The sequence below is a fragment of the Salmo salar genome, chromosome ssa15 (genome assembly GCF_905237065.1).
Source record: "Salmo salar chromosome ssa15, Ssal_v3.1, whole genome shotgun sequence".
Lineage (NCBI taxonomy): Eukaryota > Metazoa > Chordata > Actinopteri > Salmoniformes > Salmonidae > Salmo > Salmo salar.
In genome coordinates, this window is record NC_059456.1 from 79,067,158 (window position 1) to 79,090,213 (window position 23,056).

The 23,056-nt window shown below is 40.4% G+C and overlaps 1 protein-coding gene across 3 annotated transcripts in view; it reads right to left on the reverse strand.

Moving 5' to 3' along the window:
• Window positions 1-23,056, reverse strand: part of casz1 (castor zinc finger 1) — a 264,348-nt gene that overhangs the window by 78,332 nt on the left and 162,960 nt on the right. Inside the window, exon 1 of one of the 3 annotated variants that reach the window (XM_014145813.2) lies at window positions 13,784-14,175. The exons of 1 other annotated variant lie outside the window; for it this stretch is intronic. In XM_014145813.2, coding sequence (XP_014001288.1) covers window positions 13,784-13,832 — 49 coding nt within the window. In that variant the 5' untranslated portion in view covers window positions 13,833-14,175. Of the gene's footprint in view, window positions 1-13,301; window positions 13,364-13,783; window positions 14,176-23,056 lie in introns of those variants that run through there. One more of the 3 variants, XM_045696136.1, reaches the window with a different exon arrangement.

Genomic DNA, 23,056 nt, shown 5'->3' on the forward strand with positions numbered 1-23,056 from the left:
GGACGGACTTAAAGGACGTGATTTATCTGGGCTTGATTGCATGTTAATCGAGGTTACATGTATTAAGTGGAATCTAATTGGAACAGACACTGGCAGTCTGACAGATTGACATGATGCAGATGGATTGAGAGAGAGAGAGAGAGAGAGAGAGAGAGAGAGAGATGGAAAGAGAGAGGCAGCAGAGAAGCAGAAGAGTGGCTACATGCCATACACAGAGGTGTGCCACTACGTTAGAGAAAAGACAACAAGGCTAGTGGTATGAACGGAACAAGTCATTTTCAGCTAGGTAGACAAGTAAAAAGGAGCAGGAACTAAATGAAGCTGCATAGACCAATCGTAAAGGTTCCTACTTTTAAAAAATGAATAATCCTTGTGTGTTTTTATGACTGGTGGTGGACAGGGTTGTGAGTGACAGTGTGCGACGCTGGAATTCGCTCCCTTACAGCCCCAGTTGCCACAAACATTCATTTATTGCTTTATTGGAAATGACAAAAAAATATCCTCCCCTAAAAAAACAGGAGGCGGAGGAGGGAGTTGAGGGCAGCTGCTGGAACATTTCTCACCTCAGAGAGACGAGCAACTGCTCCACTGCTCCCATAACTCTCCAACTTTATGACAGGTGACAACTGGTTCGAAGGCCCTCTTCGCCCAAATCTGAGGCATTTAGCCTAGCTAGGGACAGAATGGACTGAATACCCCTTAGAATGTTACCAAGAACATGGGCACGCAGGAGGCCCACCTGTTTAGCAAGAGCAACTGGACTGAACTGGCAGTTTATACTGTGATAATATCTATCAAACTTAGAGGCTTAGTAGAGTGAGGGAAAGAGATACTGGAAGACTGATAATAGGAAAAGAGCATAGATAGTTCTGCTTTTAGAAACAGCATCACATTGCTGTCCGTTTCTACTCTAGGATTGGAATTTGGCACTGGTATAACATTCTCAGAAGTGATATAACCAATAATACTGTGCTTAAACGCCAGCCTAGGAATCACAGTATGGCTGGTTAGCCTCAGAGAATGTCCTGTGAATCAGAAAGGACAGTCACATTGTCATTACTTGAATGTGGGTTGAAAATGCAGCACTAAAATGAGAGACTTGGCCAGCAATGACATCTAGAACTTAATGTTAGTAGGGAATTGAAATAAAAATATTTAAGGAGAGAGAGAGAGAGAGAGAGAGAGAGTAAGTGACTGAGTGAGTGACTGTGAGAGTGAGAGAGAGCGAGAGAGACTATAGGCATAATTTAGGGGGTTGGGGGGGGTTACAGGATATACTGCAGCACTTGAAACTTCACTCGTCAACACGAAATGCTCAAATTGTTCCCGACATGATCCCGTCACAGCGCCGAGACAGAGGAGTTACTTCGGTCATCCGTTGATCTGATCCATGCTGACTGTTACACTAATGGCATTAATAAGGACAAAATTACTATTTTGAAATACAGCATTTTTTTCTCCTCTTAATCTGGTCAACCTTATCCCCTTACCCTCTATACCGGAAAGGGAGACGTGTGTGTGTGTGTGTGTGTGTGTGTGTGTGTGTGTGTGTGTGTGTGTGTGGTTAGGACAAAAAAAACATGCAAGCCTTGAAATTTGACCCTTTGATGTTTTTGATAGCTTGATTGCGATATTAACCCATGGAGTCCAACCCAGATAACATTTCCCCACGTCATTTAACTGTATTTCTGTAAACGTGGGTTCATACAGGATTTATAGCCAGAAAGAATGTATCAGTGTACTGTATGTGAGGCCTTGGCCAAATATCAATAACACACACACAGTCTAATGTAAAGCAATGTCCTGTATAACCAACTATTAGCATGACGACATGCTTAAAACCTATATTTAAACTAATCAAACAGAAATCATTGTTAATTACACAGAACCCTATGTACGTGTATTTATTCTTCATCAACACAAACCTTTTTAAGGGTGTGTGTCCTGCTCGGATAGCTTTTTAGCCTCTAACATTGAGAGAAACGACACACTGATCAAGGACATGAATTGCTCATTGATTTTTAGGGGCCAGCTTAACTATCCATTCCAATTGATTTTGAGCTTTGCTGGGTGTGCGAGTTATGGGAGTTTTAATGCATCATCTGTATGTGTACTCATCGTCGCCAACCGAAAGAGGATTTACAATTGTCTGCGGAAAATGCATATGGACAACATTCACGACAACTCAAAAAACATGTGAAGAGGCCCTTTCTTTTTCTTTGTTGAGAGATATGCTCGTCATAAACTTCAATAATCATAAACTATTGCACTTTACTCTCTTGTATATGTGGGAATATTTTACCTTAGACAACCTTGGCCTTAACTGATACCAGTGATAGTAGGAAGTTCCTATTTCACAGTCAGTTCAGCCCTATTGTGGTGCTTATGTACAGAGTAAATGATCTATTGGGGTATAAAACATAGTCTGTCCTGATATGACATTATGATGAAAAACTAGGTAAAAAACATAGGGAATGAGAAATATTGTAACTACAACTAAGTAAAAAGCATAGGGAATGAGATATAATGTAACTACAACAAGGCAAAAAGCACACAAAATAAGAGACATTGTAAAATAAAATACAAACAATAGGCAAAAAGCACACAAAATGACAGATACTGTAACAAAAACGAGGTAAAAAGGTATACAAAATGACAGATACTGTAACAAAAACGAGGTAAAAAGGTATACAAAATGAGATACTGTAACAAAAACGAGGTAGAAAGGTATACAAAATGAGATACTGTAACAAAAACGAGGTAAAAAGGTATACAAAATGAGATACTGTAACAATCCTATAGGGACAACAAGTGCCGGTTGGGTTATACATTTCAGCTAGCAACGCCACTAAGACTTGTTTAACACAGAGTGTTATTTCCAAGAAAGCTTAATAGACGCTAAAGCTTAATAAAAATTTTTTATGTTTCCTGTTCAAATATAATATCCTACGTTTAAATAATGTACACATACTTAAGGGTAAAAATATATGTTTTGAGCAAAACTGTGTTTTTTTTTTAGACACAAGCGCTAACTTCCTGGAGTAGGCCATTCAAGGAGTTGGTCTGATGTTGACTTTGTGATGTCATCGGCCTCCCCCTTTGCTTGAGGAGCAGTAGAAAACAAAAGATGAAAGGCCCACCCTCCCACTTGTGTCATGTCATGAGGATACCTGGACCACCTATTGAGATGTGCCCAATTGTTAAGTAAATCAGCTGATAAGTGAGCTGAAAGGGAGACTGGAGTAGGACTTTAGGTCCCTTACAACATACACAAACATACCACAGTCCCAATCAAACATGGATATGTACAATCAACCATATCACTCTATTATAGGCTCCATTTACATTCGGAATGTTTTGAGAATGCATTCTCCAACCATGACAGTAAAAATCTCCAGTCTCATATGCAATATTGTGTGCTCTCCATAATCATCTTTATGCGGGATAATAGCAAAAAAGAATTGATATCAAGTTACGATTAACAATTCATATCAACCATTAATTATCGAAGGTCTGGCAAGGTAAGAGATCATGTCAGAGCAATGTGATCCAAAAGACGGCCTAAATGTCATCTGTCATGTAGAAAGTCGTTAAAATAGAGGCTTGTTTTCCTCGGGCTGGCTCGGGTTTCACTCGGCCACGGATAGATTTCTCTTCTTCAGCGAAAAAGCTGGCATTCATATATGATATCGTCTACCTTATAGCATGACTGAAAGCTCTAAATTAAAGCTTTTTTCCCTCTCTCTCCACTCAAGGCGTTTTTCCAATTGGTTTGGGTTGAAACGGCTGTGTGAGGTAAATGTCCTTTATTCCCGCATAAAGCACACTTTACCCGTTCCTTTAAAAAACTCCCCACTTAATTAATGTTTTACAAGTGCCGCTGTATTCTTTTTCAGAAAATGCCTATCAAAGCGGGCAGGTTCCGATTACGTACGCTAATTGAAATTCTGAATTTCTCTCCTCTCCCTCTCTCTCAACACAATAAATGCAGCATTTTGTAGTCCACAAATGACACCAAATCATCAAAGCAATGTGGGCTTTTCTTTCTTTTTACCCCCACTGTATTCTCATGTTCTGCTGGTGGGTTCACGAGACAGCTTCATAAAGCAGTAAATGCTTGGGGAAGCCTGTGACTGTTTGTGTGTGTGTGGCTGTGTGTGTGTGTGTGTGTCTGTGCGCGTGCGTGCGCGTGTGTTTTGTACAGTAACTCCACTAGGGAGCTCATAACAGACGGCAACAGCTATCCCCCCAGCCTCCAACTGATGATATTTACAAAGAAAACGGCCACAACACAAAAAAGTAATGAATTAGGACTGAACCAAGTCTATAGCTCTCAAAAAGATCATTGGCATTGATAGAAGCTCTATTCATGAGGTTCCAGTTTGGTGAATGCAGAATGTTTCCCAGGTATGATAGTGTGTGCTGTGTGATATAGTCAGACAGGTTGTGTGTGAACAGCTGCAAGTTGGAGCCGGAGCCCTTTGTAGGAGAAAGGGAGACCAGGAGGACGATAGAGGCTGGTTTTGGAGATGGTGATGATAGAGACAGCAAACAGTAGAGGAGGAGCTGTAACCTCATCACCACCGTCTACTGCGACCTTCGGCCTACACGCCAAACAGCGTTTGCATACAAGGAGACAAGCCTGTCACAGTGAGGAACCGCTGATGTGACTTTGTGCTATGGATGACTTGATCGTTCTCAGATGTAAAATAGAAAAAGTATATTTTTGCTTGGCACAGCTAAACTAAATGTAGTAGACACAACTCAACTAAATGTAGTAGACACAACTCAACTAAATGTAGTAGACACAACTCAACTAAATGTAGTAGACACAACTTTATCTACATACTCCATTTCTCTCTCAGATGTGAAAAAATTGCTCATACATGTTCTAATATATACACTATGCACATTTAGTAGGCAAGACTAAACTAGAATTAGTATGGCACAACAACTAAATGTAGTCGGCACAACTTTATCCCCATACTTTATTTTCCTTTGTTTATCTGATGAGTTGTCTTGCTGTAGGGCAGTTATAAATGATTGGGTTCCAATGGCACAAAACCACGTCATGGAAACATTTATGAACCTTTGTTCCTAGTTAATCAGGGTATAAAAAACCAGTCCCTCTCCGCTCTTTCTTATATTTGCCTAAACTCCCTCTCTTTCCATGGGCATTCTTTTATTGGTTTGTTTTGCATGCATGGGGCATTATAACTTTGCATTCTTTCTCAAGGTCAGTTGCCTTGGGTGTCACGCAGAATATTTGCTTATTGGCCTTTTCAGGTCACTTTTATTATATTTACAGCAAATCATTTTTGATAAGGGATGTGAAAGACCTATACAACAGCATCATAAATGGGAGAGGCAAGGCTGAAATAAGGACAAAGGATAAACTGACTTTCTTTTTTATCTCGGACACGTTGATATTTTCGACTCTCTCTCTCTCTCTCTCCCTCTCTCTCCCTCTCTCTCTCCTCCCCCCTCTCTCTGCCAAGCCAAAGTGTGGGTAGGCTACTGCACGGAACTGGTTAGATTTACTCCAATAGCTTCTCTCGGTGTGGGCAGTGAGCGAGCTCTTGTTTCATAGAAGATAAGTAGCTCCCTGTTATCTCTCTAGCACTATAATCACTTAACAAAGACTCAGGCATTTGCACAAATTAAAACATCAATAATGCACAAGTGCTTTCCAGTTTCAGACGTAGAAATCCCCCCCCCAAAAAAATGCATCCTAGCTCACCATCATTGGTCCTCCTGATGGATCAAAAGGTATCATAAACAACCCCTCCCCCTTAAAGTGGACCGTCCCCTTAATCTTTGCTTATAAATGTGGGGTCAACTTTAGAGATGGGACCAAAAAGATGGTTTGGGGGGGGTGTTGTTTTAGAGCGAATGCAAGTAAAGTGGTGGCGCTTCAGTGTAAACAGCCAACACCCTTGAGTGGCGTAGCATGGCGTCCTTCCATAAACAACACCACCGCTAAGTCGCCAACATTTATGATTTGTGGTCACAATGGGAATCGCAGCCATGGTTTTAAGTCCAAGTCTGCGTGTTTTGCCCTATCGTTAGACAGCTAAATCCGCCCAGGCCAACTCTTATTTACAGGACATGAAAACACCAAACAGTAAAAAACTGTATGATATGGCCATTTTTGGCTACAATGAGTTGTAGGATGGTAAAACAACTATGAGAAAGGGGGGGGGTTAGGGTTAGAGCTGGTGGGTGGAGGAGTTATATGGGAAAAATACTTGGTGACACTAGCGAGTGGCTCTACAGAAAACCTTCAAAACATTATTCATAGATGATTAAAAAAAAACATTTTTACAACAAAAAAACGACATGCTTTATACATCCTAAATCATCACCTCCAGTTTGTCGTGGATGTGCATTAAACAGGATGTTTTGCATTGCTTATGAAAGGGTTACGTAGTCTCCTTTTGACTTGCTGGTGCTGTGACTGGCAGATTAGAGCGGGACTAGCCGCTACATGTCAATGTAAGCTCATGACCATCACTGTGTCCCAAATGGCACCCTATCCCTTAAATAGTGCACTACTTTTGACCAGAGCCCTATGGGCCCGGGTCAAAAGAAGTGCACCATAAAGGCCATAGGGTGCCATTTGGGACAGGGGACATCTCTGTTATAACAGGGACAGAGGACGATCTATCCCATACAGATGGCCTCAAGGACAATTACCAGTAATGATTGGTTGCTTGGTAAATGAGGGAAATTCTATTTGCCACTGCTCTTCGCTGATTGCGGACAACAAGCCTGAGAGACCTGATGATGAACACGCATGGGAGCCTTTAAACTTAAACGTTACTTCTGCATGTTTGTGGTGAGATTTGATATGAATACACACTGGAAAGGAGCATTTCCTCAAACTGAGGAGGCTCTCGTGCTCAGTAGTACAGTTCAAAAGTACTACATTCTAACTGTCATATTTGTAGGTTCTGTACAAAGGATCCGAGGGGCAGAATTACTGTTCAATAACAGGAACATTCATTTGGTACATGAATATGAAAATAAGAACACATGTGACTGGACTGAAAAGAAAGCTAAAACAGTTGTGAAACGTGTGTATTCTAGCCACTTCTAAATTATTTTAGGATCTGTATTCTAAACCTAAACGATTATCACAAGCGTTTCTTTCAATCCTTTTCAAGTCCTCCCTTTCCAGATGTCTGTATTGTCCCCTTCCTCTCGGTTCTCTCTCAGTTAGCCCAACAAACAATCCCCTTGTTAGCAAACTGTTAAGACAGCCACTCGGTACACAAATTGCGCTCGACCAAGCGAATTTGTTTTGCAAGGGTGACCTGTTTAATCATCTAATTTTCTTTGGCGGACATTTATTCATCTGGTTTCCACGGTTACGGAGAACATTAAGGGGCTCCAGTAATAAGGCTGGAGAGTCAAACAGGTAATAAAAAAATTAACGCCATTTTCCAGCAGCCGAGGACAGTCGGTGAAATGAATCAAGGGAGAGGGGAGAGAACAGAGGGAACGTGGGTGAGGGGCATGAGAGGGGGCCTCCAATATTGTTAAAACAATAAGCCCTTACTGGTTATGTTACTCTGAAGATCAGCTGGTACGGTTCTAGACATGACACTTTGGGCACAGAGCAGATGAGAAAGATAAAAGCTCCTTTTTTTATTGTCGTATCACTATTATGTATCAGGCCAATTAAAAAGTTACTATATGATAGTTATTAACTTTGCTTGTGTTTCTTATTTATTTTAATTTTTTTACTTTGGGAGTCATTGAGGCAATGTGCAGTTGTGGCAACTGCTGTGTGTCAATAACATGTGGGGGCGAAAACGTGACGTTTATGAGGCACGGTGAGAAATATTTCATAGTCTTCTCAAGTCGTATCATGTTGTCCAATAATGTCCTATTCACAGCTAGGGAATATCTAGCATTCGCTGTATGTTTTCCACATACAGCGACTAAGCTGAAGAGCTGTGTTACTGCTGATTGCCAAATAAGGTAATTGTGAGACGTCACAGTAAGACAGAAAAACAACCTACAAATGTAATCTCATTTTGAACTTCACACATAAGCTGCAGAAACTCCACAAACTGCTTTAAAGCATGAACAACTATCAAATAAACTTGTTTTCTTTTTAGGTGTATCTGCATTTCAGATGTTCAATTGGTGTCATATGAATTGCCTCATTTAGCCAGTATTGAGGTTTGTTTTAAACAAACGGAACAAATGTTCTCAACCAAACCTCTTCTTTTTTGTCTGGTTTAACCGAAACCATTTTAACACAGGAACAAAGCAAATCCAATTATTTCCTCACTTGCTGCCGCATTACTTGTGTGTGTGTGGACATCGTTCGTGGCCGGCTCCAGACTGACTGAGGTCTGGGAGTGAAGCAAAACTGATGGCAGACAACATGTCTCAGGAGAGGGAGGGGGAAAGATGTCAGATGACCTGGCCTCTCTCTCTCACAAGCACACATGACTATAGACGCAGCCTCACACACCATGCGCTCCCCTCATTAACCTGTACTGAGGCCAGAGCCCCCCCCCCCAAAGGATAGAACTTATGTCATACATAGAGTGAGAAATCCCCAAAAGGGGTCTCAGAAAAAAACAAGCATTAAAAAATAGAAAAAAAATGTTCTGGGCATAGGACTGCCAACTGTTCCGCTAACAGCCTCTTAACAGGTGTGGGCCCTAGAACCATGTAATCCGATCAAGTTACAGAGTAAAAAATAAAAAATAAATCAGGCAAACTGCAAACTCTTGAGCCCCCTGTTTTCTCTCTCTCTCTCTCTCTCTCTCTCTCTCTCTCTCTCTCTCTCTCTCTCTCTCTCTCTCTCTCTCTCTCTCTCTCTCTCTCTCTCTCTCTCTCTCTCTCTCTCTCTCTCTCTCTCTCTCTCTCTCTCTCTCTCTCTCTCTCAGAAATGACAAAATTGAACAGCTGTGCTTTAGATTTATCATGTACAGACAGTAATTATTGCTGGTGCTGCCTTCTACTGACCCAAGTGAATAGAATGTCAAAATAAAAAAACAGGACGAATCAGGGGAACCTGGGGTTGAGGGGTGGTGGGTTGGGGACGCGGTGAGCTGGGGACACGAGGTGCAGGGAGGGAGGGGACTGGGGGCGGTTGTCTGAAAGCCACCAGCGTCCTTGTTTGCAGTCAATTACCAAAGAGGACAGGGGTATTGGCTCTGGAGCTCGGCAGTGCAAACACGAAGGTGACAGACAAGAGACGTACATGTTTGTTTCTTTTTCTCTCTCTCTTTTCCCTATCAAAAAGTTATACTGAAATGGAAGGAGAGGACAAATTCAAGATGGCAAAGACAAATTCAAAACAACACCTCATAACCCTAACCCCACTGAAACTACAACTAAACTACAACTGATGTTACGGTAACATGACAAAATGTGATTTTACGACCACCCAAAGTGCTTTCTTTGTTGTCTCAACCCCGCTGACCCTTCCCCTGTATTTGTCCCAGAGATGAGAAGGTTGAGATACTCTCCAGAGAGATGAAATGCTGATAGTTTATCTATGCCAATCACTGTCCCTATCATTAAACAGTTAACCCAACGTTTCTGTCCCAGGTCCTCCATGCTACTCGCACACTGTCACATACCATACCCATCCTGGCCACCCTAACCTGCATAAGGGGTGGTTCACACCTTCGAGACCCCCCTGCCATATTTAAAAGGATTAGTCAACGTGTTTTGTGCCGGCTTAATCTCTCTTTCAGACGGGCCTAATAAGTGTGCTTCGATAAGCGAAGCATGCAAATTCATTCGAGGCCAGTGGAGCCTGTGCTTTTCAGACAAACGCAGCATAGTCTTTCACACTGCTAATTGTCTCCACATTTCTCCTCCTTTTCTCTCTTATATGGCATATCAACGAGCCCAGATGATTCTTCTCCCATACTTTGCATGAAATTATAATTTCATATGTAAAATTGTGAATGAAACGGCGCAGCATAAAAGCCATAGAGAGAAGCCTCTCTATTGACTCTGCACATGTGAATACATGACATTGCACATTGGGGCTTCAGATGAACAAGTTGAGATGATATCCTCCTCGTATTTTATTTCATGGGGTTATAGAAGATAATACAACTCAGCCTACACACAAATCTGAGAAATATAAAGATGTCGATTTATCAAATGTCATATTTTTTCAGGCAAATTCAACATATTTTGTAAACGTATGAGACACTCAAGACACAAAAGAAACATATTTTAAATTACACTTGTACTGAAATAATAGAATACAAAATAATAATAATAATATATTTTTTTTAAATCTAAACTTTTTTTTTTCTTTAGCTGGGACAAATAAGTTTTTTGTAATATTTGTTTTATTTTATTTTAAATTGCCCTGGTGGATTTGAGGATAATAAAGACATAACGAAGGCCTAAAGGTGCAACCTGTTTATTATTCTGGAGTACTTCCTCTCCGAGTATTAATAAGGCCATTACTCCAGATTGGTGACGGGGAGCTTTGAGGTTTTAATTAGGTGCTGGCCACTGCATGAGTGCACAGGAGTGAAGAAAGGGGGCGGCCATGCCACTTGCCCCTGCTCCTGGCCCATATCAAGTAGCCCCCCCTGAACGCTTTGCCTGCCTACTGCTGCCCGGGAGATGTATGGACGTCCATGTGCATCTGGACTTGATTTAAGCATTTGAGCGTTTGATCTCGGATGTTTCTCCCTGTCTGCTGGTACAAAAAAGGGGAGTTGGTGCGAATTGGGTATTAGGGGGGGACTAAGGTAATTATGGTGTAGGGTGGCTTGTGTCTGATGACGGGGGACATGCTCAGGCAGGACTCAGCTGTCCCTCTCTCTCTCTCTCTCTCTCGCTCTCTCTCTCTCTCTCTCTCTCTCTAGTGCCTGTGCTCCCTCTCCCTCTAGCTGTTCTAAAGCCTGGTATAACACACACAGCTTCACATAACATCAATCACACACTCACTCAGAGAGGACCATAAAACTACACAAACATATACATTGTGATTAACTATGACACTTTTTTTTTGTACTTTTTTTTTTACAATGCTCCAATAATTGTTCGTACATGTGTGTTTTGATTTGAAATGAAAATGAACGAATTGATATGAAAGTTACCTTTGTCAAAACTACAATGTGGAAATTAGTGAAACATTTAAATATATTTAGAAAATGTAATTGTGAACCAATTAAGTTGATAAATAGCCTAGTGAATATACGTCTTAAATTGTTCACAGTTTTGCATAACACTGTTGTTAAAAATGTACTGAAGTATGAACTTTTGTTGTGCTTGAAAATACAGAATTTCATTGTCATTTACAAACAGTCAGTCATCACAATGACATATTCCGATATATGTCAGTGATAAGAAAAGCACACCTTTATGTGTTGTTTTCAGCAAGATGTAAATAATATATTGGGAATTCTAATGTTTTGCCTCGGTTGACATGGCGATACTAATCACCTCATTGCTAAAATGCACTCTTGCCTGACAGGGCTCCACAGAATACCCAGAGTCCCCCAGAAGAAATCGGCATAAAAGGGGTTAAAGACAATGGCTTGCATTCCACCCCCCCTCCCCTCCAAACGTCGCCCTGCTAAATTTATTTCAAAACTCTGTTAATCTGTGGTACACAACATTCTCATTAGCATAACCCAGCCCCCTCATAAAAATTCCAGCTAGTTTAATTAAAAAATGTAAATTTACTGTCATCCGAGGAGCCGGAGAATCAGGACAGCAACAGCATTTTTTATTGCTTAAGACATCAAATTGATTCGGGTTATGGCTAAATTGTGATAAAAGGTTATGGAAGGCTGCAAGACCTCGGGTCTTGTTTTCCCCCATCATTTCACCCTTTTTTTTGTAGAGGGCCGTAAAAGGTGGAGAAAGGCCCACCAAGGGTTAATCAGATAACTCACTGAGGGAGAAGGCAATCGCTATTATGACTCATAAACAAGTAAAAAAAAAAAAACTTTCTGAGCTGAGTGAAAAGTTTGAAATTAGGGTGTGTCTGGGTGGATCGAGGGTTATACTTGTTTACTGGTAGTTTCAAAACTATAATTCAGGACAACCAAGGTAACATCGAGATAACAGCCAAGCCCTTAGGTCTGTTTGTGCGAGTTTGTCGGCAAAATGGTCTACAAGTTGATTGTCACTGAACGCCACACTTCAAAAGAATTGTATTATCAAGTATTGGCATCCTTTGCTTCTACCTCAAACATGTTATTTTAATGTTGAATGAAACTGTGTAGGACCCTCCAACATATAAGGACAGGTGCAGTAGAGAGAGAGAAAATGAATTCTTATTCGAAGGTAAGGTATCGAATATGATACAGGAAAAGGACATTGCTTAGTTAAAGCAAAAAGTACTTTAAATAAACGGTAGTAAAAATGCATAATTCAGTTAAGTTTATATGAATTGAAAGAGAAAAAATATATCAAACAATTTCATCAACCACATTTTCTCAGCAATGTTCTGTCATTTCTAGCCATACAAAAGGCTGCTTTCAAAATGATGAACAATCTTTCACCAAAATAGTGATTTCAGGAACTTATAAACAGGAATTTACTATGTTTATTGCTATCTTCAGTGTTTGTTTAAATTAATTACGTGAAACAGAAATAAGTTAGGTTACAGCCAATGTGAGTCCAGAATGACTCACAGAAAAGTAACACAGTCATATGTATCAATGGTAAAAATAATTAAATTACGCATAGGAAAAACACTCACACACTCAGATACAGAGAGAACAAAAACACACATGCGCAATAAACAAACACACAAACATACAGTACACAGCTATACGATGAGCCAAATTCGTGGATATTGAAGAATATGACGAGGCTTCATTTAATCTGTTAACTGACTTTAAAAGTATCCCAGATTAGAATAGCAAAGTCTAAGTAAGAAATGTATCAATAGGAATTTTTAAACAGGTTAGTCCAAAAAAAAGCATGGGGGAGAATGACACCATGAAATGCTACAGCACAAGCTGTGGTCGAGCAAATTCTGGATCAGATATTTCACGCCATATGAATATTGAACACTCCTAGAATATTTAAGACATACACATCATTTGATAAATCATTGTATATATGGTACTGTGTATGTGTATATATTCTGTGTTGTCTCCTGTTTTAGTTATGTATGCCTAAACTCAATTCAAAATGAATGGAGCAACCAAAGAAAGGGATAGCAGTTGTTGCTGTGCTCCCTTTACATGTGTGACAACATAAGGAACACAACAGTTTGTTTGATTTGTCCCCTTGGCAACAAGCCCTTAGGCCATTCAATACACCCGAATGCCATTTTTACATACCTACGAGGGTGAACCCAGTCTGTATTTCTACAGTATGGAGCGTATTCATCTACTCAAAAATCCTAAAACCAAATAAAGGAACCAAACATTATAAAAGAGAAAATGAAGTGAAAATGCCTTGCAGTGTGTTTGCTGGTTCACTTCAGAGCACAGATATACACTTTGACTCTTACAGGAGAAAATGAAACTGGCTCAGCTAACTTTTTTTCCCCACTTGAATGTGCTACACAGTGTTATGAGTACACTAATGTGTGCTCGTGAACTCAGAGATCATATTTTGATATTGCAACCACCATTGGGCACTGTCAAAGAGCTATAAATAAGGGTGTACACTCGGGTATATATCTACACAGCATGTGTAGTTTAATATTGGACAACTTCCCCCCTCTCGGTATATTTAGTCAGTGATAAAGGCACACCTTTAACTGTCAACTAATAAACATCTGACCAAGATAGTAGAGAAGAAGAAGAAGAGTACTCACCATATTCAGGGAAGTCGAAGTTAAATCCTCTCAGACATGTAACTTTCATAATATTACTAAACTCTGTTAGAAAATCATTAGAATGGTTGGTTGGTGAAGGGGGAAGCAGAGCGGAAAAGTAACTAGATAAAAAGGCTTCCTTCAATCATGCACTAAACTCCTTGACATGTAATCTGTCAATAGTTTGTTGCTGAGATAATGCCGGCTGCCACGAGTGAATTTGATTGGCAGCTGGGGTCTGGCCCCTCCTCTCTGTAGTTTGATGGGTGGGTGGGTGAAAGAATATAGAGCCTTCCCCTTGCTTGCTTGCTTGCTCCCTCTCGTGCGCTCGCTCTCTCCCTCTGGTTCGCTCCCATACACACACACACCAAGCTGTTGGTGATGTTGTCTGAATAGGCTAGGAAATTACGGCAGAGCAGGAAGCCGAGCAGTTTTTTTCCTCCCCTCAGTGGGCTGGCCCTTTCCATCTTTGTGGTCTACTAGCCTTTCAACTCTCTTGGGGTGGAGCCTTGCCTGGCTCTATTCAAATGAGGAAGGCAGCAACATTAAAAAGAGGTTTAGGGGGAAATAATGGTTCATATAGAATATTACACACTTTTAGGATATTGCTCAGAAACTTGACTTTTTATGGTTTTCAAAGGTAGACTAAGATTATTATTTTTTTAAACATTTTATCAGTTAATTTTATTGATATTATTCAGGTTGTAGTACTATAATAAACCAATGTTTTGCATGATACCTATATATTTTATGGTATAACAATTAAAAAGTGGAATTTGTGGAAAAATAAAATGTGCATTGCAACTGGGGATTATGAACACAACATTTCTTGAAGACTGTTAGAAATATATCACATTGACTGAAGTCCCTTACGGGAAGAAAACAAGAGTACTGACCAGATTCACATATGTTATGAAACTTTATCTAGCACTGTTGGTTTAGAAATGTACAGGTACATTCAATAGTTCTCCCAACCACCCCAACAAACAAAAGTGCCTCTTTTTCAGCAGTCTTTCTTTAATTCATTCTCGTTCTCTCTCTCTTTTCTCTCACTCTTATTTTTTCTTTCTTTTCATTCTCTCTTTCATTCTCTCTCCCTCTCACCTTTCTCACTCTCTCTACCTCTTTCCTTCCCTACATCTGATAAGCTATCAGTTTTCATTGTAATTTCAGGTGAAATTATAAACGACAGCCGTTACCAGGTGACAATCAATACTTTATAAGACAAACCCCTAGCTTATTTGCCTGGCAGTTTCTTCCGCAGTGGCATGCAAAGTTTGCCTCTGGACATTCTGAACATAATGTTCAATATTACCAGTGTATTATATAAAATATTCACATGTCATACACATAGTATAAGATCATTCAAACTTACTAGAAATGAACCAAGGCAACATTGAGACATTAGTGTGGTTTCTGACAGAAACAAATTCAATGACGAATAAGTAACAACAATTTTTATAACAAAGAAAGCGTTTGAAAGAATAACACTAGCGTTCAATGTTTTTGAAAAAGGGGAAATATACTTGTCTATGGTTATAAAAAAAACATAATTCTATGATATGAGTCAAGGCTTCAGTTCCTGATTGCTGGCAGCAAAGTCCAAAGTGTGTACATAAAACAGGTTTTGGTTGATTCTGTAATTACGATGAGTCATCCTAGTAAATAATGGAAAAATGTCTCCTCCTTAATACAGCACTTAAAGGGGAAAATGTCCTTACAAGGAATCGAATCAAAGGCCTACACCCTGATCCTGCCATTAAAATACATTCACTACCTTAGGTAAACACTAAATCCACAGCAATTTTAGAGTAGACATTAGATAAAAATTCATTGACTAATATTGTTTTAGGTGAAGCTGAACTGCAACCACAAGCAACATGTTTTCAGGTTTCTAAGGGTCTTCAGTGAATTTCTTTCTCAGAACGGCCTAATGGTACAGGAAAAAGATTATGGCATATGAATGTATAGTATACCAATTGATTTCTTTTGAGGATTAACTGGAGTTGGTGAGATGTGATCTTCATGTGGAGCATTAGCAAAGCAAACTTTGGTCTAAAGCTTAGCAATACTGCTTAATTAATGTGAATATACTTGCTTACGACCAGTTATAAGTGATATGCTGTGTATACAAGTAGAGGCTATATATGTGTAACACTGTTTAAACAATGTAGAGAGGGTAAGTAGAATAACTTTCTATGAACAACCTGTGTGATGCATTTTGAATGCATTATAAGCATGCATATATTTACATAGGACTATAATAAGGAGCCATGAGCTGTTATGAATGCCAATAGCAAGCATGACTTGTTACAGCAACTCATTATCATAGATTGCGAAATAGACACAAATAATTTTTGGGAAATGTTTTAATGTACAGTACAAGATTTTGTATACAGTGCATTTCAATCACATCGTTAATTAGGAACTTTGCAACTACATTCTAACTACTTAGCTAGCATGTTAGCTAACCCTAACCTTAACCCTTTAACTACTTAACTAGCACGTTAACTAACCCTAACCCTAATCTCTAACCCTAACCCCTTAGCCACGTTAGCCACCTAGCTAATGTTAGCCACAACAAATTGGAATTTGTACGAAAATTGTGTAATGTACAAAAATGCATTATGAAGAAAATTGTGTAACACGAATTTTGAATAAGTAATTTTCACAATAAGCTGTGATAACTACAATGAACAAAAAAGTTTCTGGATATTGGCAGGAACTGTCGTACACGTTGATCCAGAGCATCCCAAACATTCTCAATGGGCTGACATGTCTGGTGAGTATGCAGGCCATGGAAGAACTAGGATATTTTCAATTTGCAGGAATTGTGTACAGATCCTTGTGACATGGGGCCATGCATTATCATGCTGAAACATGAGGTGATGGCGGCGAATGAATGGCCCGACAATAGGCCTCAGGATCTCATCACGGTATCTCTGTGTATTCAAATTGCCATCGATAAAATGAAATTGTGTCATTGTCCGAAGCTTATGCCTGCCCATACCATAATCCCACCACCACCACGGGGCACTCTGTTCACAATGTTGACATCAACAAACCGCTCGCCCACACGACACCATGTCATCTGCCCGATACAGCTGAAACCGGGTTTCATTCGTGAAGAGCACACTTCTCCAGCGTGCCATTGGCCATCGAAGGTGAGCATTTGCCCACTGAAGTCAGTAACGACGTCAAACTGCAGTCAGGTCAACGAGGACGACGAGCACGCAGATGAGCTTCCCTGAGATTGTTTCTGACAGTTTGGGCAAAAATTATTAGGTTGTGCAAACCCACAGTTTTATCAGCTGTCCGGGAAGGCTGGTCTCAGACTGGAGGTTAAGACACCAAATGTGGAGGTCCTGGGCTGGCGTGGTTACACGTGGTCTGTGGTTGTGAGGTCGGTTGGATGTACTGCCAAATTGTTGTGGTAGAGAAATGAACATTCAATTATCTGGCAACAACTCTGGTGGACATTCCTGCAGTCAGCATGCCAATTGCAAGCTACCTCAAAACTTGAGTCATCTGTGGCATTGTGTTGTGTGACAAAACGTCACATTTTAGAGCGGCCTTTTATTGTCCCCAGCACAAGGTACACCTGTGTAATGATCATGCAGTTTAATCAGCTTCTTGATAAGCCACACCTGTCAGGTGGATGGATTATCTTGGCAAAGGAGAAAGGCTCACTAACAGGGATATGTGCACAAAATTTGAGGGAAATAAGCATTTTGCATATGGACATTTTTTGGGATCTTTTATTTCAGCTCACGAAACATGGGAAAACATGATTTGGTAAATCTGATAAGCCTACTGTATTATTTTACAGGTTTGTTTATTTCTTGTTTATTTTGTCATTTCTATCACAGTATTTTTCTCTCTGTTTATCCATCAGGACTCTTGTGTTTGCTAACATTTTATCTTAACCATTTTTTCTTTACGTGTTGCATTTATATTTTTGTTCAGTATAGTTGGTTACAGAGTGTAGGCACTTTCTATGAACTAGTGATGTGTAGTTTGTGAAGCATTCATTCTTCTTGAACAACTCTTTTTACTGACTCGAGAGAGTCAGTTTTTTGAGTGACTAGTACATTTGTAGTTCATTTGACCAGCTGGCCACAATGAATTCTACACAGCAGGATTAATACATGCTCGTCCGGAGACGTGCTCCAAACAACAACTGTTTGTCATATACAGTATGCGTGCAGGCAAAATAGATCACGTTGCACGCAGCATAGAGAAGAAAAATACATGTTTAGAGCTGTTAATTGATCGGATGGTGCAAGAATGAATACAATCAATTGATAACTGAATGTTATGATGGACAATGCTTTTGTAAAAGCAAAACATACACAGCCTCTGCTCAACAAACTCAAACTTGAAAAGGAATCATTTGGGGTGCTGCAATTCGTGAACGATTTTGTGCTTTATCACCCTCACAGCAGTCAAGCAATGCATTCCACCAAGAGTCGTTTACGATCTAGTCCGGTTGCGGCCACAACTAGACATTGTTTCAAATGTACCAAGAAATAATCGTATTCATATGCCTAGCAATCACCAAATGTAGATTGTTTAAAGCCCACTTTAACAAGTCTCAGTCACAAATGACAGCTTCAATAAGCTCCTTATAGTGAACGACATATGAACGAGAGGCTTGTAGAATCATGAATATTTTGAGTTTTCAGTTCATTGTGCTCTCTTGCATTACTGACTCAAATGAACGAAATCAGTAGAAAGTTGAGTTATTTTGACTGAACAAGTTGAAAAGATCAGAGTCAGTAAAAAGAGCCGAACTTCCCATCACTACTTTGAACAACCTGTGTGTGATGCATTATCATTATAACTGTATTATAAGCATTTCTAAATGTACTTAGGGTGGACTATAATAAGGAGCGATTAGTGGTTATGAATGGCAAGTTTGATAATGCAAATTTATACATGCATAAATCTCCTGTGTGTCTATTTCATTCTGAATGGATTTATAGCCATTATGTAAAGGATATAAATAACATTGAGCAGCTATGAATGCTTATAACAAGTCATATAATGCACTATGGGAAATTATAGGTACATGTATAACTTGTTCAATCTGTAGTTAAGGCAGGCCTAAGACCCAAATTCCCCACTCATAACAATAACAGTAAAGTAAACTACAGTACCAATGATTTATGCAATTTCAAGACAGTCCCACATTGAACTTAGAGCCGTGCAACAAAAATGAATTGTCCAGTACAGTGCATTGCCTCACACATTGCCTCAGAATTCGAAAATATCCTGACATCATCATCTGTTTACAGAGCACGGGTGGTTATAATGCTGATTGATATTCGAGCATAAATCTGTCTGACTTTTGTATTTTGAATTTTATTTAACCTTTATTTAACTAGGCAAGACATTTAAGAACAAAATCTCATTTACAATGACCGCCTACCCCGGTTTCCCCTAACCCGGACGACGCTGGGCCAATTGTGCGCCGCCCTATAGGACTCCTGATCACAGGCCGGTTGTGATACAGCCCGGGATCGAACCAGCACTGAGATGGAGTGCCTTAGACCGCTGCGCCACTCGGGAGCCCCCCGACTGGTGCAGCACATACAAATAACACAACAAGCATTAACTGGACATGGGATTGAAACAACACATTCTACCTTGTACTGTGAAGTGCAGCAGTTCTGTAATGTAAAAAAAAAGTTAAACCCTGCAAAAGGGAGGATGGGCATTGCAGGCACTTGGGACTCTAGCTGCCATATTTGGGCGCGATACCATTATTTTTCAATAAGAACTGAGGGGGCCGTTCGTTTGATGTGGTCTCCGAGTATTGTATGGGGCATGCTGGAGAGTGTTGAGGATGAGGTGTGGTGGTAGGGAGGGGTGTGTGGGGGTGTGACATGGCAGGGGAACATCAGTCAAAGGGCCGCTGCGCCAGACGTTTGGTCGCCCCTGACTGCGCACTCCAGGAGGGGCTGGTCTGGTGCAGGGCCCACTCGCAGGCCTCCATTCCACTAGGACAAAAGCCAGGGCCCAGTTGAAAGATGTGAATTCAGGGGCTTTTGTGCCCAAAGCTCAGGGACATGCCGAGTGAGAAATCTGACCTTTGCCGAGAGTTAGATTGTGTTTTTGAACCCCTCTTGCTGTCTCTGGCAGTTCAGGGCAAAGAGTGAGTGAGCTAATGTGAGGAGGGGGGAGTGTGTGTGTGTGTGGGGGGGGGTAGACTGTGCTAAGAGGTTGGCTAGTGGAGGATACATGGCCAAGGGTATGGGCGGAAGGTGTTGGTTACAGAGGGATGGTGTCCTTAACTTTTTTCCCAGAGTAAGACAAATTCGAAGAGTTTGTGTTTTTTAACGGATAATCAAGGATTGTTTATTCTGACACTCACTGTCACAAGTTTATAAAATTGGCAGGAAATTGAATGTGCCAAAGCTCAATTCAGGCTTCAAGCGGGCTTTGACAAAAGCATTTGCCCTTGTGTTGTTCTAGGGAGTCTGTGATGTTGGATATTATTCCCTCTCACGTCTGTTTATATAGCATTATATATTTATTTTTGCGCAGAGAAGGTGCTGAATATTAAACTTTGGCATACCTAGCATACTGGTGACGGCTATGCGCCAAAGTCTTAATGATCAACATCTTGATGATATGTGTCACTAATTTATGTGGATTTGGCCTTCATAATTATGATTGAGTATTGATATTCATTTGATATGGTAAATCCTTGTCTGGATATATTAAAATGTCCCCTTTCACAAGCTGGTATGAGGTACTGTATGTTTGTCAGCATAAGATATTTTGTCTTGTATAATACAGTGCTAAATGATATTACTGAGAGCAGAGATTATGTGGATAAAATGTGTTTTACTGTCAATACATTTTTCAAAACAGTGCTTTCATCCCCTGCCTTTAATCATCATATCTTCCGCAGTTCTGTCCCGGATGCAGACATCCATAATGCAATCTTCCTAATTTTGATCCCTCGCAATCTGGTTTTTAAAAGGGAAGGAAAAAAGGGAAGGGAAAAAAAGGGACATATTTCTGAAGGCTCGGTCCATAATCATTTTAGACAGATAGCCTTTCCCATCGCAGATGAGCAAATATTTGTAAACCAGCTATCTAATGGAAAATTAGAGCGAAATTCATGACGGAGAAATCCGATTATCCGTAATTCTATTATGCCATTTTAGCCCACACAGCATATTTTTGTAGAGTTTTTTCCATAAATACCTATGCCAGGGGTCCTGCTAATCAAATAAAATTGAAATTCATCTTCCCATTAAATTCAATTAGCCGCAATTTCTAAAGCCTAACAAAGATTTTAATTACTAAATTATAAAATTCTCCCAAGCCAAATTGGGGAGAGAAAAAGTGCATCCCTCGCATTCGAAAAACAAACCCACAGAAGGAAATTGCTGATCAAAAAAAGATATCCAGGGGAAAATAAAATTAGGGGAAGAGCGCTGGGGCCCTTGTTCAGCGAGTCTGGGGTGGAGAGTGACGTGTGCCAAACTCGAAGCTCCTGGGCCGAAGGAAATGAACTTAGTCGAGGTGCTCTCTGTCTCTAAATGTCTGCCCTCTGAGTTATTACGCCGTAATTTACTAATTGACACCTTAATTTCATTTATGGGGCTCCTGCACTCATAAGGCAACATCTGGGTGGGCCAGTGGTCTTAAAGCAGAAGCAGGGAGCCTGCAGCCGCATCAGTGATACAGGTAGACCTTAGGCCTGTAAGGTCCTTTCTCTCTCACCGGTAGCAGATGCCGATTATGGATTTGATAATGGACAGGGCTTAAGGAACACTGTCCTCATATGTTTAAATCCCCTGATTCATCGCGATGGGAATAACGCTTCATCTGTGGCCACGCAAGAAGACCTTTCACTGGCCATAGAGCTGACCCCCTTGAAGCTCAAGTAGATCATTTTTGTCGGGAAAACTTCCTTTCAAAGGCATTCACTGACCAATGGAAATGTTCAGTATGCAGAGAGTAGTCTACATCCAGAGATGAAAGAGATCATGCAAGTAGGTTGTGTTTAAGTAAATTAAAACTTTTTGTCAAATACGCATAGAATAGGACAAACTAGGAATTACGGCAGAGCAAATTCATGATGATAATAAGGACAGCACCAGCTATGGTCTCAGGTCACCACTAGGCCCATTTCCCAGCCACCCCTTTCTCCTTCACCAATGGGCGGCTAAAACAACAGCTCAGCATGCCCTGCAAACACTACAAAGCTCTGTCTGAAAAGACACCTGCTGCTGTTATTCACTTTAAGGCTCTTTAATGGCTGACTTTGTTTGTTTAAAAGGCCCAAAAGAGAAAGACAACCTTCAGACTGGATTGGGCGGTGATGTATTAGATAAATACGACTTCTAATTGTTTAGAAACAAATGTCTAGTTTCAGAGAGGTACAGAGGGGTTCGCTCCTTTTGAAGAGGTCTGTCTGGCGTGGCTCGCAGGCAGCCAAACGCTCGAAGTGGATCTGTAAATATGACCAAACTGAAACTTTAATCTGCTTTTTCCATACTCAAGCTGGCCGGGTATTAGAGATAATCTTTTATGTGTGTCATATGGTCGGAGATATGGATGGAGCTAATTTTTTTGAGACAAATCTGATATTTGTCAACCGGTTGAAAAAAACCTGGGGATTTTCCTCCTAATCCTCCCTCGATGTGAAGGCGCGTTAACAGCGAAATGCAGATGGTGTTCTGTGCCCAGCACTGAGAGCAGTGCATACGGGAAGGCGCAGGCTAGCCTCACCAGGGCTCAACGCAAACCTGCGGATAGCTAACGCCCCAAACGTAATTAACGAGCCATTTGTGAAGCGCTAGCCGGTCCGGGTGTTTTCTCTAGTAACAACTTTTCAAAATACACTTCTTTGTTGTTGCTCCTCTTTGTTTTTTCGCCTTTCCAACACAACATCCTTAGTTCTGGGCTGTGCTCATCAAATATTCAGTTTCAAGTCTTCAATTCGAATAAGGTAAAGAAAACAAATTATAAATAAAATGGTGGCATAAATCTTTTAGGATCCTAATTCTAACCTCCCCTTGGAGTGTTTTTGTCTTGATTTTGTCACATGAAGCACTTTTGCTTTCCGTTCCCACTGTTAGGCGTGGTTCAGTTGACACTGGTAGAAAAGCCCTTTCTTCAGTTGCTTTCTTGTTTTGGCACACTGTGCTTTTGTGGTGTGTCAATTCTTTTAAACACAATTATAATTTGGGTAACTCTTGGTTTTCTTTACGAGAGACGTAAAAACAACTTTAGTTTATGTTTTTTTTTTGA